Consider the following 15,174-nt stretch of genomic DNA (forward strand, 5'->3'; position numbering starts at 1 on the left):
TATCTAAACTCAGAAATTTTAGTTAACATAAGGGTAGACAATCCCTTTATGTAAGGTAAAAATTCTGTTTGTTTATTTGTTTTGTTAGTGTAACACAGCCCCCTAATTTTCGGTCGCCTAGGTGATCAAATGGAAGCGCCATCTCCCGGGATACCTAAGTGACACATCCCAGGAGACTCTTGGGTGCTCCTTCTGCGCATGCCTGACCCTTTCCGTGAAAAGAGAAACATTTTCCGATCTCACATATGCGCAATGAGAATGGAAACTTTTTTTTTTCCCATTAACGTCACCCGATCTCGCACCTGCATCGGGTGACGTAGGAAGAAAAACCAGAAAGAAGTGGAAAAGATGGAGGTGACCGACAGGCTGGCTCAGAGCTCGAGCCCAGGACGATGTGGGACCTGACGGAAGACATCTCTGTAGCGATGTGCGGGATAAAAGGTAAGTGGATTTTTTTTGTTTTAGGTATTTTTCAGTTTAGTTCCTTTTTAATACTGCTTACTATGCAAAAAAAACTTTACATTTTTCTCACTGACGTCTCATTTCCTATTTATGAAAAGGAAAGGTTGACATGTCTATTTAACATTTACTATTATGTGTAGACGAATTGCCCCAACTACCTAACATTTAGAAAAACGCCATTCGTAAAGAAATTTTCTGCCAGTTTTAAAGATGGCCGCATGGCTTTCTCTTACGTCCTCCAGTCTGACGCTCGGATTGAACGTTGCGCTCCCATGGAGTACGTATGGTGCGTACCGGTGGGTGGGGCTGACGAAGAGACAGCGTGCTCTAGTTACAAGTAGCTGGAACTTTGGCGGGGTGCTTGTTCGGCTGCGTCAGTCGGGTTGTGCGGGCTGCTAAGCGCGGGAAGCCGCACAGCTGACCGGAGAGAGCAGTGCTCTGTGCGGCTGCTGTCTGTGTGAAAGAGGCGGGAATTATGGCGAATAAAGAAAGTAAGGAGGCCCGGCCCGGGTTGTGCGGTGACTCGGAACCGCTCTATGTGTATTTATGTGTATTTAATGAAAGCGTTTCTTAGTCGTAGCCCCGTGCAGCGTCCTGTGTGCTCGGCCCGCCTCGCTGGCCCTGGCGCAGTGTTGGTGCCGGGGAAGTCTTTGTGTTGGGTATTTCTCTCCGGCGCCATTCATTCTTCCCCCTATAGTGATGGCTGCATCGTGTGATGTGCCATCCGGTGCCATGTACGATGGCCGTGGTGATCCTGCCACACCGATGTCCTATAAACCTTCATCTGATGGGGGTGGGGGGGTTCCTGTCCTTTGTACAGAGCCAGGCTTCATCTCTGGGCTGCCCGGGTGGGATCGGGCTATTATATACAAATATTGTATGGGAGGATTTATTGCCTCCTTTGTCATACAACCGGAAGAGAGCAGAAATCACCCCAGAAAGTGAGGGAAATCAGCAATCCCCAATACAGGCGATGTTGTTATCTGTCTGCCCCTATGATGATTCCTAAACAATAAAAAAAAATGACCTGCTAGTGCTGTATCTTTGGGATAGAGTAGATTTCCCATAGATGTGATACAGATATTGTATATGTGATCTGACCCCTGGAGCCTGGCACACAGACTTACAATCCTGCATGTGTTTTGGTTTACAGTCCTCATGACAGGGCCAGGGTCCACATACATGGGCCTGGCAGGAATGGGCTTTGCCTGGTAAATGACATCAGTTTGATGGTAATATTAGACATCTCTGAAACTTCACTTGTGCAGCTTTACCTGAATGTAACCGGCCCCATGTGTCTCTTCTATTAGTACAGGAATCCTAATAATACCAATCTGACCGCCACCCCTCTAAATGAGAAAATATAGGTTTCATTAAATAGAAGGCAGTACTTGTATTCAGAATCTCCTTGCTATTATAAATTCTGTTGTCCCTGGGTTGTGCTGGCTGAACATTCATCTTCACTTTGCTATTTGGCACCAAGGGCAGATTTATATTTTTATTACTTCAATACTTCAGAATTTTCAGTGATAATGTAAAAACAAATGTAGAAAATGTTGGTGGTTGGGGTTAATAGCTTTTATCTGCATTGCTGTTCATTCTACATAATAGACCAATTTGCCCCTGCAAAAATAAAGGCTAAGAGTACACACATGCAATAATTGTTGTTGGAAAACAAACAATAATAACCCATCAATGAATATTTTGAACAATTTATAGTGCACGATTCTGTACATGCTGTAACGATATGATCGTTCACATATAATTCACCAATAATGAACACACTAGATGCGATCGTTGGAAAGATGCGGGAAGTGACGTGTACCGGAGAAAGTGTACTGCAGAACTATCCATGATCACTGAACAACCGTAGGCACAATAGATATTGAACGGTCGACGCCAAATCAGATCCGCCGGGACGGTCGTTCGTTTCCAGCGACAATCCTCGTTCATCTGCGTCATTGGCCTGTCGTCCACATTTTTAACAATTATTGGAGGATTAGTCGTTCATTTCCTACAACATATATTGCAAGTGTGTACATAGTTTTCACATGCCCAGGGTGTACCATAAAACTCCATTGTTTACATATTGAGAAGCTAATTTATGACAAATGCTTTGTGTATTGTAGAAATTAAAAAAATGAAGTCATTATTATTAGTTAGTATGAACAAGTTGTTTACCTCCATCTATGCAGCAGTGATTCACTGAACTATGCCAGGGGACTGCTGCTAGAATGATTTATTTGTGCCCAAGCATTCCTAAATCTTCATCTTTGGTAAAATAAATCTACAAGACTTAAATGTCTGAGCATTGCCTTCCTTTGTTGTGCAGACTTAATTCATTAAATTCTAATTTTCACCAAGCGGTGTCCATGGCAGTTTGATGCTGTGTTTTGACACCTTTGCATTGCTGTTAAAAGAATTTCCTATTTAGAATCATGTAAACCGCAGCTTATAGTGACTTTATTTGCCGTTCCAGTTCTTATGTTTGAGAGGCTAATGAAGAATCCAATCAATGCATTTGACTAGTAAACACAACTTTTTTAAAGCATGCCAGTGCACGGCAATGAGGGGAGATTTGTGTCCTATGTGTAATATTTTTCATTGGATATCCACAGCATTCCCATTCATTCAGACCTACAATAGTTTTAGTATGGTGTACATAAAGTGCAGTGACAGACCTCCTCTCAAGTATATCTTCAGCCAAAACCTTTTTTTGTTTTGGAGCCTGAAAGGGTTGAAAGTCCCCATTAAAAGATTTCCACTCTGACAGCTTTAAGATTTTTGCTTTTGTCTTGCTCACCAGGACACATAGAAAAGGTTTTCACCCCCGTAATTACACAGGTTTTAATTGTATTATGTGCATAAAGTTGTTTTTGATTATCTGGTGTCCAAGGCTGACTCTTCATTAACAAGGTAAACCGGCCCAAAGTTTGTACTTTAAGCCAGGAATTCTTGTTGGTTTCTAAGCATTGCCCCAGTAAATGGGGTGACAATGGACAGCAGTTGGCTTTGAAATGACAACCATGACTGGAATAAACCATATTTTCTCTGTCTTATGGAGAGCCTAAAGAAATGATAGGGTTAGGGTTGGCAGGTCCTGTCACTTATCTAATCCAGCCCATAAGCACTTTTGTCAATGCTTTTAAAGCTATGGATGTGAAGGAAGAGACTTGTTGCTGTGTTATAAAGGGCCTGAGAAACCTGGTGGTGAAAGCTTGTACTGCTATCGGTCCCATAGATTGATAGTGGGCGTCAGGGGGTAAATGCTTCAACAAAATACAAATAATGTGAACATGTCCTGTTCATAGTGTTAAAAGAAGTTTTATTTTAAGTTCACATTTGGTAAACTTTTCTTTTATTAGTGTTTGAAGATACTGTGGAGGAGCGGGTCATCAACGAGGAGTATAAAATATGGAAAAAGAACACTCCTTTCCTATATGACCTGGTGATGACACATGCCCTGGAGTGGCCAAGTCTTACTGTGCAGTGGCTTCCTGATGTCACTAGGTAAATATTGTGTTTTGCCCAGTATAGCTTAGGTTTTTTTGCTATATGCTATTTTACCTGAGTGCCCGTGTAAGTTTAATTTGTCTTTTTAATATGTTCCTCCTTTAGACCTGAAGGGAAAGATTATGCTCTGCACTGGTTGGTACTTGGCACTCACACATCAGATGAACAGAATCACCTAGTCGTGGCTCGAGTTCAGATACCCAATGATGATGCCCAGTTTGATGCATCTCACTATGACAGTGAGAAAGGAGGTAGGCTTTTAAATTGCTGATAGGGCATTATTATTGATATTTTTGTCCCAGTGGTGTACTAATACATTCATTTTGCTTCTTTAGAGTTTGGTGGCTTTGGCTCAGTTAGTGGCAAAATTGAAACTGAAATTAAAATCAACCATGAAGGGGAAGTGAACCGGGCCAGATACATGCCTCAAAACCCTTGTATAATTGCAACCAAAACCCCCTCCTCTGATGTCCTGGTATTTGATTACACAAAGCATCCATCCAAACCTGGTGAGTAGAACAATTGTTCAGTTTTATTTTATTGTTTGTGTTAAAAGTGACGTTTTACATTTTTAAAGGGTAGAGTAAAGTGAAGTGTCTGCATAAGGAAACCTGCTTTGAATTTTGTAGTATGTTCACATCCAAGAAACAATCACTGAGGAATGTTTTGCATGGGTAGAACAACACACTAAAGTGAACTAATAAAGCTAACTTCTACATTCCGTGGACAGTTCAATTTATTTATAAATGTTGCTAATGTAAGCGAGCCAAGTATGTCTATCAACCTTTTGTGTACATTATTCTTGATTTGCCAGACCAGAATAATGTAACTCCTAATGTGCACAGGAGTTGATTTATTTTCTTCAGCCTGGTTCCTGCTTAGGTACCTAGCACTGTACTCTGCATGTGCAGTGCAGTTTTAAGAGAATATTGTGAACAGGCAAGTAAGTTTGTACAGCTCAACTAATTTTGACAGATTGTCGGTGATCCGGCAGTTAAGAATCCTTATTGCAGAATGGACATTGCCTGTCTACTTTTGTTATGAAGCTCTGCCTGATCCCAGATATTTCCAGTCCAACTTTTGCTTGCCTTTAAACAGCTACCAAGAATGCATTCATCTGTGGATTAGCAGTTGGTGTGTCAAAATTTGGAAGGTAGAAAATGCTGATGCATACCAGTGCACAGTTTCTAAAATATATATTTTTATGCAATGCAACGCTAAGTATTTAAGCTAGATTTTGTGAGGGTACTCTGTGCTCTGGTAAATCGAAACTTTTCAAAGAAATAGTTACTTACATTATTAGGAGCTTTTGTAAAGTGAAATTAGAGAACTTGTTACTATATTGCGGTATGCTTTGATTGGATAGTTAATTTACAGGAACAGCTCAAACATGAATCTCGAACCAAACCAACGTAATCTACTTCTGACGCAGCAATACTGTACAGCAGACATGTCCAAAGTCCGGCCTAGGGGCCAGTTGGCCCCTGTTCAGATTTACACCGGCCCGCAGCCTCTGTCATAAAGTCAATAATCTGCGGCCCGCCAGCACTGTTGACCACAGTGTAAAATACACGCATACAAAAAAAAAGCTACTTTATATTTCATTAGAGTTGATCAACCACCTTGCAATTATCGGCCTGCTACTCGGCCGGCTTGATTGGCTGAACAGGAGTGCCTATGTGTACACGGGATCCCCTATGTCATTATAGTGGGCGTGTTCTGTGTGCACAAACCATGCCCACTCTGATTCTAAGAACGTATTGTGCACAAAGCCCACACTGATGCCGGATTCCGTCCACAGGGAATCCCTCACGTCACTTTGGTGGGCGTGTGCTGTGAGGGACCTGTGCAGATCACGCCCACACTAACTTAATGTACTGTATTTTTCGCCGTATAAGACGCTCCCAATTTTAAAATAGGAAAATTTAGAAAAAAAGATTCTGAAAGATTATTCCCCTTCTGATCACTCAAATGCCCTTCAAATTCCCCTTCTGATCTCTCTGTGCTTTTTTCCACTGTACGGCAGTTAGGACAGGGAACAGCAGGTGGCGCTGTGCCGGCTTCTTTCGCTCTGCTTTACAGACAGAAGACACGTGCTGCTGCCAGAGAGAAGAGGAGACAGACGCTGCTGCAGCCAGAGACACACGCAGGATCGGGTATCGGGTGAGTATATTTTTTTAATTATTTTATAACACATTTGTCATATAGGACGCACTAACTCCCCCCCCCAGTTTTGGGGAAGAAAAAGTGCATCTTATACGGCAAAAAATACGGTATATTGTTCAAAGAATGTCAGGCTGAATGGTCGGCCCCCACACATTTTCACCTCACCAAATCTTGTCCTCTTTGCAAAAAGTTTGGACACCCCTGCTGTAAAGTGTGACAAAATATTTGGATGTTCCCTACTATAGGACATTTTATAATGTTTGCTTTCCCTGTGGAAACTTTTTGAACAACCTGCTACATTTTGCAAAATTGCCCTTCAATGTAATAGATGCTTTAAAAACATGGTGTGGATTTAAACACTATACAAATACTACAGTTGTGGTTGTATTGGCATGTACATTGTTACTTTAAATTACTGAAAAAGGGTATTTACAAGCATTCAGTGACTGTTTTTCTAGTCTATTTGGCTGGGCTGTCTGTTGCTCTCAGTTCTTCAATTATCTTATCAACAACGATTCAGGATTGTCTTGGATCTTGAAAATCTGCTTCTGTTTTAGGTGGAATTCTTGTATAATGTCCATCCCTGTCCTGGCACATTTTGTAGGTGTGGAAGTTTTTCTGAAGAACTATAACCAGTACAAGTGATTTCTAATTATCTTGTTATGTTTGTAGACCCCAGTGGAGAATGTAACCCAGATCTCCGATTGAGAGGCCACCAAAAGGAGGGTTATGGACTCTCTTGGAATTCGAATCTTAGTGGACACCTACTCAGTGCGTCTGATGACCACGTAAGTAATCAACAATGCTTTTATCAAATTCATCTAAAGCACCAGGGCAGGATTTTTTTTCAGTTGAAAAGGAAGGATCCTTATAATTCAAACTTCACTCCCAGTTTTAAGAGTACCCCAATTAAAATGTCTTAACTCATAATTTGCTAAAGCCAACAGTTTCTGTATAGTCTAAAAATTTCAAGAGCATAACTAGCTAAGTTTGGTCAAAACTGCTTTCCTGCAAATGACCTAGCTTGGTCTGTCTTCATGAAGTCAAAGTACCACTTCCTCTGAAGTAGAACTTCAGGCACGTATGAAGCCCAGCCCCCGACTTCTGAAATCTGCCCTTATAAGATGATCTTATCCTATGCATAACAGACATAAGTGAGGTTGCATTTGCTTGCCAAGTCTTAATCTGCACTAGGTTGGACGGTCAAGAAAGTATGAACTGAAAGTTCAGCGAATAAGCTAACTACAATACTAGGTTTATTTATTTCCTTTTTCTTTCTTGAAGCTGAACTGCTCTAAACATGTTTGTTTAAATCAGTATGTATGTATATTTTACTAAATATGAACAAAAACATTGATTATGTATTAATCAAAATCTTTCTCTTCAGACTGTATGCTTGTGGGATATAAGTGCTGGACCAAAAGAGGGGAAAATAATTGATGCTAAAGCCATCTTTACGGGTCACTCAGCAGTGGTTGAGGATGTAGCCTGGCACCTTTTGCATGAATCTTTGTTTGGCTCAGTTGCAGATGATCAGAAGCTCATGATGTAAGTTCTGTAAATGATTGTACTCTATTTTATGCACACTTACCGAGAGCTGTATATTGCTGGGACACTGTATGTTCTTAGATGTACATGTTTGGGATTACTGTGTTTGAAAATGTCTGGAGATGAGCATTAGAGAAATGCTCAGACTAGCTCATGTCACAATCATTTGAACCATGGGTAAAATAGCAAAGATCACTTGGTTTAATTAAATAAATACAAATTTTCTATTAGTCTCTAACTTGTCTTTATGTATTTTGCTGATAAATTTGATAAATAAGCTGGTGTGCAGACTTTCTCATAAAGTTCAGCATGACTGATTTTATATTACATTTTTTTTTTGCAAATGTTTGTTGTAATCTGTGTAATGTTAATATGGTTAAAACTTTAGGAAAACCTGTATGTGGATGAAATGGAAGTTGTGGCTGCTTTTGTAAATGTAACTAATTTATTTTCTCAGTTGGGACACTCGGTCTAATACGACATCAAAGCCAAGTCATTCAGTAGATGCACACACTGCAGAGGTCAACTGCCTGTCCTTCAATCCGTATAGTGAATTTATTCTGGCCACAGGGTCCGCTGATAAGGTTAGTGCCTGCTTTGATAGCAAAACTTTATAAATAGGTGGGTAAAGACCTGAAAAACTTGGTGGCAGGCCCATTTAAAGGCTTTAGTGTCATAGTTCGATGCTCCAATCTTGCCTACCTTGGGGTGGTCTGTGTTTCTGCTTCCCAAACTAAAGCACTGTAAATGAGTTAACTTTCCAGCATCTAATAAAGTCAAAATGATTTGTGTATTTTCTGTCCTGAAATGTGGGATATAGTAACTATCTTGCTAAAACTTAGGTTATTTCCCAAGATTATCAAGCCTTAGATTCACCTTTATTCTGTTCCCCCTGATCATTTGTTATAAACTGCATCAAGTAAAAATGGTATCATCATGATCTTTTATGATTAGATTTAAAAAAAAAAAAAATTATATATTACATGTATTGCACTGCTTTATCCTGTTTTTATTTCCTTTTAAGACTGTTGCTTTGTGGGACTTAAGAAACCTAAAACTGAAGCTTCATTCGTTCGAGTCACATAAAGATGAGATTTTCCAGGTGAGGTTTGCCTGAGAGTCTACACCATAAGATTTTTGTCTATCTAGGACCTCAAATGACCATGCTTTAAGAGCACAAGGGCTTATGAAAGGGGCAGCTTGTCCTTTGCCTCTCCCAATGTTGCCAAAAAGATGGCTCCTCTGTACAGTAAAGAACCTATAGCTGTGAATTGCCCTGTACCGAGTAAAGATCCTAACAAACATCCTGTGTGAATGCTTATGTCGCTTTTTTTGCTTGACGCTGTTCTTTTGTGACAGATGAGTGTTGAGCATTAAATTTTGTAATGCTAATTGTGAATTTTCCCTTCTTATCCCCAATCAAGGTTCACTGGTCACCTCATAATGAAACCATTCTGGCATCCAGTGGTACTGATCGCAGACTCAATGTCTGGGATTTAAGGTAAGCTTGCAATATATTTTATGATGCATATCCTATAAATTGTAGTAAAGTAGAACTACAAAGGTCTCCCATGGCTCTTGTCATAATGTTGCTCCTGACATTGAAGCGTCTTCATCCAGCTTGACTAGCTTTCCCAGGATAACTCATTTTCTGTTTGTGCCCAGAATTTACTTCCGCCTAGCACGTTGGTGGCATGCCAAGTTTGAATGAATGCTGAGCATATGTGGCTCCGTGTACATTAGATTGCTGAAAAGCTTATCTTCTAGCATATTTTTCTTTTAAAGCCTTTACTTCTGCTTACTAGCATCTAAAATTATATATATTTGGGTAAAATATTTACTGCCTATTTTATAATGCATTCGAGATTCTAATGCTAAATTTATGTCCGTAGTAAAATTGGTGAAGAACAATCTGCAGAGGATGCTGAAGATGGACCTCCTGAACTTTTGGTACGCTTTACATATGTTGGCATGCTTGCATTTCAGTCTTTTTATTTGCACTATTCAAAGAATGAACTGTAACTTTTATTTGATTTTTTTTTTTTTTTTTTTGTAGTTTATCCATGGTGGGCACACAGCAAAGATTTCAGATTTTAGCTGGAATCCAAATGAACCGTGGGTAATTTGTTCAGTGTCTGAAGATAACATTATGCAGATTTGGCAAATGGTATGTTCAAGTTAATAGCTTTGAAGGTGTTTTGTGCATTGTAATTCTCATCTTCCACTGATAATTTTTCTGTGTAATTGTGCTGCTTTGCCTTTTATAGGATGGGTAAGTAGAACATAGCAGCTTTTTTGTCTTGAGACCAATAGACTTCAATAGGAAATCTTAGCACCAAAGCACAAGGACTTGAAAATTACTCGAGTTAGAAATTCTTTTTTCATATTTTTTAAATTGATGGCTTGATAGCCAGCTAAGAAGCATGTACAACAAAGATTCTTTTTTTAAGAAAAGGCTGTTGCTTTTAGTGCAGTTATTAAGCTTGCTGTAAAAAATGTTTTTATATCTGGGTGCTGTGATCAAATAACTCCTAAATATTCATAGAATCTATTTACCCTGTTACACAATATAGAGGGTGTACATAAAATGGAAACTGCTTAATGTAAGATAAAAGTAAAGTTTTAGACAAATTTGTACATTTATTTATTGTTTGTTTTTCATTGCAGGCTGAGAATATTTATAACGATGAAGAGCCTGATATCCAGCCTTCTGAGCTGGAAGCACAAGGGTCGTAGATGAATTTTCACCTTCAGATTGGCAGATGTTGCCACTTTTTGTAAAGTGGTTGATATTCATATACCAGTTATCTTTTTGGTTCCTGTGAATAAAACACACTTTGACAGTTTCCATGTATATTGTATTGTAATGACTTTGTTTGTACTTGACACAGGGGTTGTGAAATGGTTGGTGGATTAACAATCCAAATAAAATATTTTAACTGTTCAGAGTTCTCAAACTTTCTTCCTTGATGTCCTCATTAACTTTATACTTTTCCTTTTTCACAACATTGCTGCAGAAGAAAGATCAACACAGACTCGTCTGGCAGGTAGTACCAGCCCTAGCAGTAAATACCCAATGCATGCAGAACAAAACCGGACCACGTAATTCCCGCTTACATCATCAGTGGCATGGTGTGGTTGTGGATGGGTGTCACCATTGGCTGAGCTTATTGGAGAGGAAATGCAATTTTGCAGTGTGCAAGCAAATCTGGCTAGTGAATCTTACTGTCTACCACTTTTCTTCTTTATAAACTTTGTAGACTCATATCAATGTAAATACTTTAAAATTTGGTATGTTCATTTTTGGGTTTTGGTGTCTTTCTGCCAGCAGAAATCTTTGAAAACTGACAGGTCACATTAGGTACTTGCACTACTTAGATTACAAAAAATCATTTAATGTAATAAGTAGTTATTTGTGACTTTATATCTGCCTGCATTCCAGATAAATTGGAGAACTAATTAGTCTCTAATATCACGTTAGATAAAGGCATTTATCTAAACTCCTCTGTTATGTACACCCTCTACAATAACTAAGTAAAATGTAATCCTCCAGCAAAAATATTTACAGTTTGGATTAAGTAGGCAGGGTAAAAGTCATATTGCATTGCAATTATTGACCTTAAACTTTCACCTTGTTTCTATTAACGGGAAACAGAAATAAGAGTACCATTTGTCCTCCATAAGCTTTAATAACATCTATACAGCGTCTCTAACCCTTCCCAGTTTTACTGAAAATAAGTCTGCTCCAGAAATATCCCATTACATCCTATCCCTACAGATCTGAGGGTTACTTCGCCTAAAAGGGGTTTTGTGGCTACTGCACTCAAAACAAAAGGCTTTGTCTACAGTTGGATTTGAATAATCTGCTTGATATGTAGTCAGGAAAATGAAAATATTAAATTACCGAACAGGTCTTGTGCCTTTTGGAATTTTTTTCCCTAGCTGCCTCAAATCCTAGGCTGGGTGTTGCAGATTACTTCCCAGATAATCTACAGGTATGCTATGTGGATTGCTGTTGGATCAAGCTGGTTTTTATTACATATTCAGTTAACATGACCATACAGAGAAAGTGTTGGCTATTTACTCATCATACCTTCTCTCTTCCTCTTAAACAAAAATCTTTTCTTTAAAACTAGCCTTTTTTGTAGTTTAAAATGTGCACTGCCCTGGTTTCATATTTGCAGTGTTCTGAAATAAATGTATGAAATATATTCATACACAATGCCAGTCCTGTTCTGTGAGAGCAGCTAATTTTTGGTAAAATTTACCCAAAGAATAAGATCTATGTCAGTTTTTTCCCCTGCACTTTGGGGCCCCATTAAGGAGACGGTGTCTAGGAGACCACCTCTCCAAAGAGGGACAATCCCGTTTAGCTGCTTTTACAAGAAATTGTAACAGCTGTAACTGATTTTGTCTGTAAAAACCGATGTTGCATTACTTTCCAGCCTGACAAATGGGAGAAAAAAATCTTGGAAGAGGTTTTAACTCTTCTCTACTTTGGTTATACTTTCAAATTCAGCACTTGGTGCTATTGGTCGAGCAAATGTTTCCCTGAGTGATTATTTGTACCAATACAAGATACTGTTGTAGGGGCTAATGAAATGTCACTTTGATGTCCTAAATTAAACATAAGTATGTGGTGTAGGGACATGGTAAATGTTTGTTGTGTACCCATCTGGTGGCTACAAAAAAATCTCTGGTAACATGATAATGCTAGGTTGTTTCCAACAGACCAAATTAAATAAATCCTTGCAACTCCAAATATTTGATGCACAATTGTACTTGTTTCATTAAAATATTGACCTCAATATGATGGTTAACCAATTGGGAGGCTTGCTCAGTCTTTATTGGACCTTTTGATCTCAAATATTCATTGTAAAATTTAATGTTAATCATGCTAATAATTTTGGCCAATTGATCACTTAAACTAACCATATTCAAGGCAAGACTTACATTAAGACTTGTTTGGCCCTAACAACTGTTGTGACATGTCGGTGTACAGACTGAAATGATGAGTGGGGGGAGGAATGTGAAATTCTAGCTTAAACTAAAAAGAAAAATACTTTTTGGCTTTTAAGATGGCTATGAATAAACCATGTGTTAAGCCCCCCTCCCCCCCCTAAAAAAAAAAAAAAAATTATGTCACTCCTATGCTACCATTTTAGTCGGGAAATTGGAAAGAGGATCAACACAAAGTCCTGAACCACACCCATGCACCCCATACAAATACACGCCCTGCAAGTTCTGCCCATACAACCCCAGGATTGGTTGGGGTAGTACTTGCAGTTAGGGCAATGCGTGAATTGTCCCTAAAATAGTCAGTGCAAGATGCAATGTTTTAGACCGGTGGTCCCCAGGCCGCACACCGGTGTTGGTCTGTGGCTGGTGATTTGGGGGGCAGAAATGACAGGAGGCATAAGCGCCAGCAGCCCCTTACACTCCTCTAAAGATAGTGACAGTAGGTGTGCAGTTGGCTCTCCTGACACTGCTTACACAGGAGCTGCTGGGAATGGCAGAGCAATGTATGTAAGGCTTACACTTCTCTGCCATTCCCAGCAGCTCCGCACCTGACAGCACACCAGCTCTCTTACACTACTCTGCCATTCCCAGCAGCTCCGCACCTGACAGCACACCAGCTCTCCTACACTACTCTGCCATTCCCAGCAGCTCCGCACCTGACAGCACACCAACTCTTACACGTCTCTGCCATTGCCAGCAGCTCCGCACCTGACAGCACACCAGCTCTCCTACACTACTCTGCCATTCCCAGCAGCTCTCTTACACTTCTCTGCCATTCCCAGCAGCTCCGCACCTGACAGCACACCAACTCTCCTACACTGCTCCACTATTCTCAGCTAGTGTGCTGACTGGAGGTGGAGCTGCTGGGAATAGCAGAGTAGTGGAAGCTGTGCATATACTGGGGCACAGCAAAATCTAATACTGTCTTACCTACCAGGCCCTGCTGTCAGAAAAGTTGGGGACCATTGATTTAGACCATGCAAGTTGCTTTATGACCAGGAGACAGCCTGCAAGGCCATTAAACATCTTCCATATTATTCATAAAATGACTCCCTACTCCCACAATTTTCCTTATAGTAGCAACAATAGATAATAATCAATTCATGTAATAGTGTGAACATTGATTTTCTGACATGCTTAATAATACTTCTGACCAATAACCCCCTCCTTTTTAGAATACAAATATCCACTACCTAAAAAATAACTGTAGCTTCTTTTTGCTAATACAAAAAACATCCATATGTGAAGTTAGTGCAGCCCCTACTGGTGTCAATGCAGTTCTAAAACTGCTGCCTAGTTACAATTTACCTCCATTGAGTTTTATAAGATGTACCCAGTAATGGCTACATGAACATTTTTCATATCTTACCATGCCGGAAAGTGAACATGTGATTGTTATGGGCTTATTAATCCAGTTGTCCACAAATTATTTTAGTTGCTGAAGTTATGCATGTGAATAGAAAGTGGATAGAATTGAATTCACTGCAAATGCATTTTGCATTAAACCATTAGGACATTAAATGTTTGTTCGATGGATTTTCAGGTGGACAGCAGATTATATTATATCCAATGTTAACATGAGCTATTAGAATCCTTTATTATATAGGATCACAGATCTACCCATGAAGATCTTCATATTATTAGAGCTTCAATATCATTATACAATGGCTGCTTCTAGGACTGGACAAAGTGGAAGACTTCCTAAGGCCCAGGCTAGTTTGTTTCAGTGGTCCTGCCCAACCTGTTGCTTGCAGACAAAGTATTTCAGCAATGACATCCCCACATTAGATCAAGCAGGGACTTGGAAAACTAGAAGAAGCAGTATTAATCAGAAGAGAAGTAAGAAATTTCTTGTGTGCAGATGCGGACACACTTGGGTTTAAGTAATATAGGCATGAATCCTGCGCTGTGACACTCAGTCTTATTCTGAAGCAAAAGGGACCTAAAGGGGTATCTTATAGTTAGAGAAAACTAAAGTCCACTGACTGATGCAATGTGACCACACACAGAGCTGGCCTTTGATGTCCACAGTACATGGGAGTAATAAATAGCTTAAAGTAAATAACATTTTTTAAATGGTTTCTGCTCCACTGAAAATCCCCAGCTACAGACACTACATGGTAGCAATGTGTATGGGATCCTTGATCTGCTTCATGCTGGTTTAGTTGTCTTTTTTTACCTATGTTGATAATAGGTCATGGTATTAACATAGGAGACAGGCAGTCTCATGTTATATCTCAGTAGAGATGCAATACAGCTATGTCAGCAGTAACTGTGCGGCACGCAGTAAACTCATCCCTCATGTTGCTGAAGCAGGGATCTTTTACTTATGTGACAGCCCAATTGGGGGTCTTCCACAAACAGAATTTGGCTACTTTCAGCCTTGCACCTGAGATGATGATGAGCCTGAAACGTATGGGTCAGGCTGATTATATAGAGAAAAGCAAAATGACAACAGCTGCCAAA

At 39.7% G+C, this 15,174-nt stretch overlaps 1 protein-coding gene across 1 annotated transcript; it reads left to right on the plus strand.

Moving 5' to 3' along the window:
• The first annotated feature begins 756 nt into the window (after window positions 1–756).
• On the plus strand, window positions 757–10,633 carry RBBP7 (RB binding protein 7, chromatin remodeling factor). Its single transcript, XM_072416737.1, has 12 exons — window positions 757–953; window positions 3,828–3,972; window positions 4,081–4,226; window positions 4,311–4,484; window positions 6,814–6,929; window positions 7,529–7,689; window positions 8,147–8,273; window positions 8,714–8,791; window positions 9,114–9,190; window positions 9,582–9,639; window positions 9,746–9,856; window positions 10,357–10,633. The coding sequence occupies exons 1-12, from the start codon at window positions 938–940 to the stop codon at window positions 10,423–10,425; spliced, it is 1,278 nt and encodes a 425-aa protein (XP_072272838.1). The 5' UTR covers window positions 757–937; the 3' UTR covers window positions 10,426–10,633.
• Window positions 10,634–15,174: the final 4,541 nt, after the last annotated feature.

This window comes from Pyxicephalus adspersus, chromosome 1 (assembly GCF_032062135.1).
Source record: "Pyxicephalus adspersus chromosome 1, UCB_Pads_2.0, whole genome shotgun sequence".
Classification (NCBI taxonomy): domain Eukaryota; kingdom Metazoa; phylum Chordata; class Amphibia; order Anura; family Pyxicephalidae; genus Pyxicephalus; species Pyxicephalus adspersus.

What these genes read in the sequence shown, in the direction of transcription:
- RBBP7 (XM_072416737.1), top strand. An exon ending in AAAGCATCCATCCAAACCTG is followed by an intron (nt 4,485 to 6,813) that starts GTGAGTAGAACA and finishes TTATGTTTGTAG; the next exon opens with ACCCCAGTGGAGAATGTAAC. An exon ending in TCAGTGCGTCTGATGACCAC is followed by an intron (nt 6,930 to 7,528) that starts GTAAGTAATCAA and finishes CTTTCTCTTCAG; the next exon opens with ACTGTATGCTTGTGGGATAT.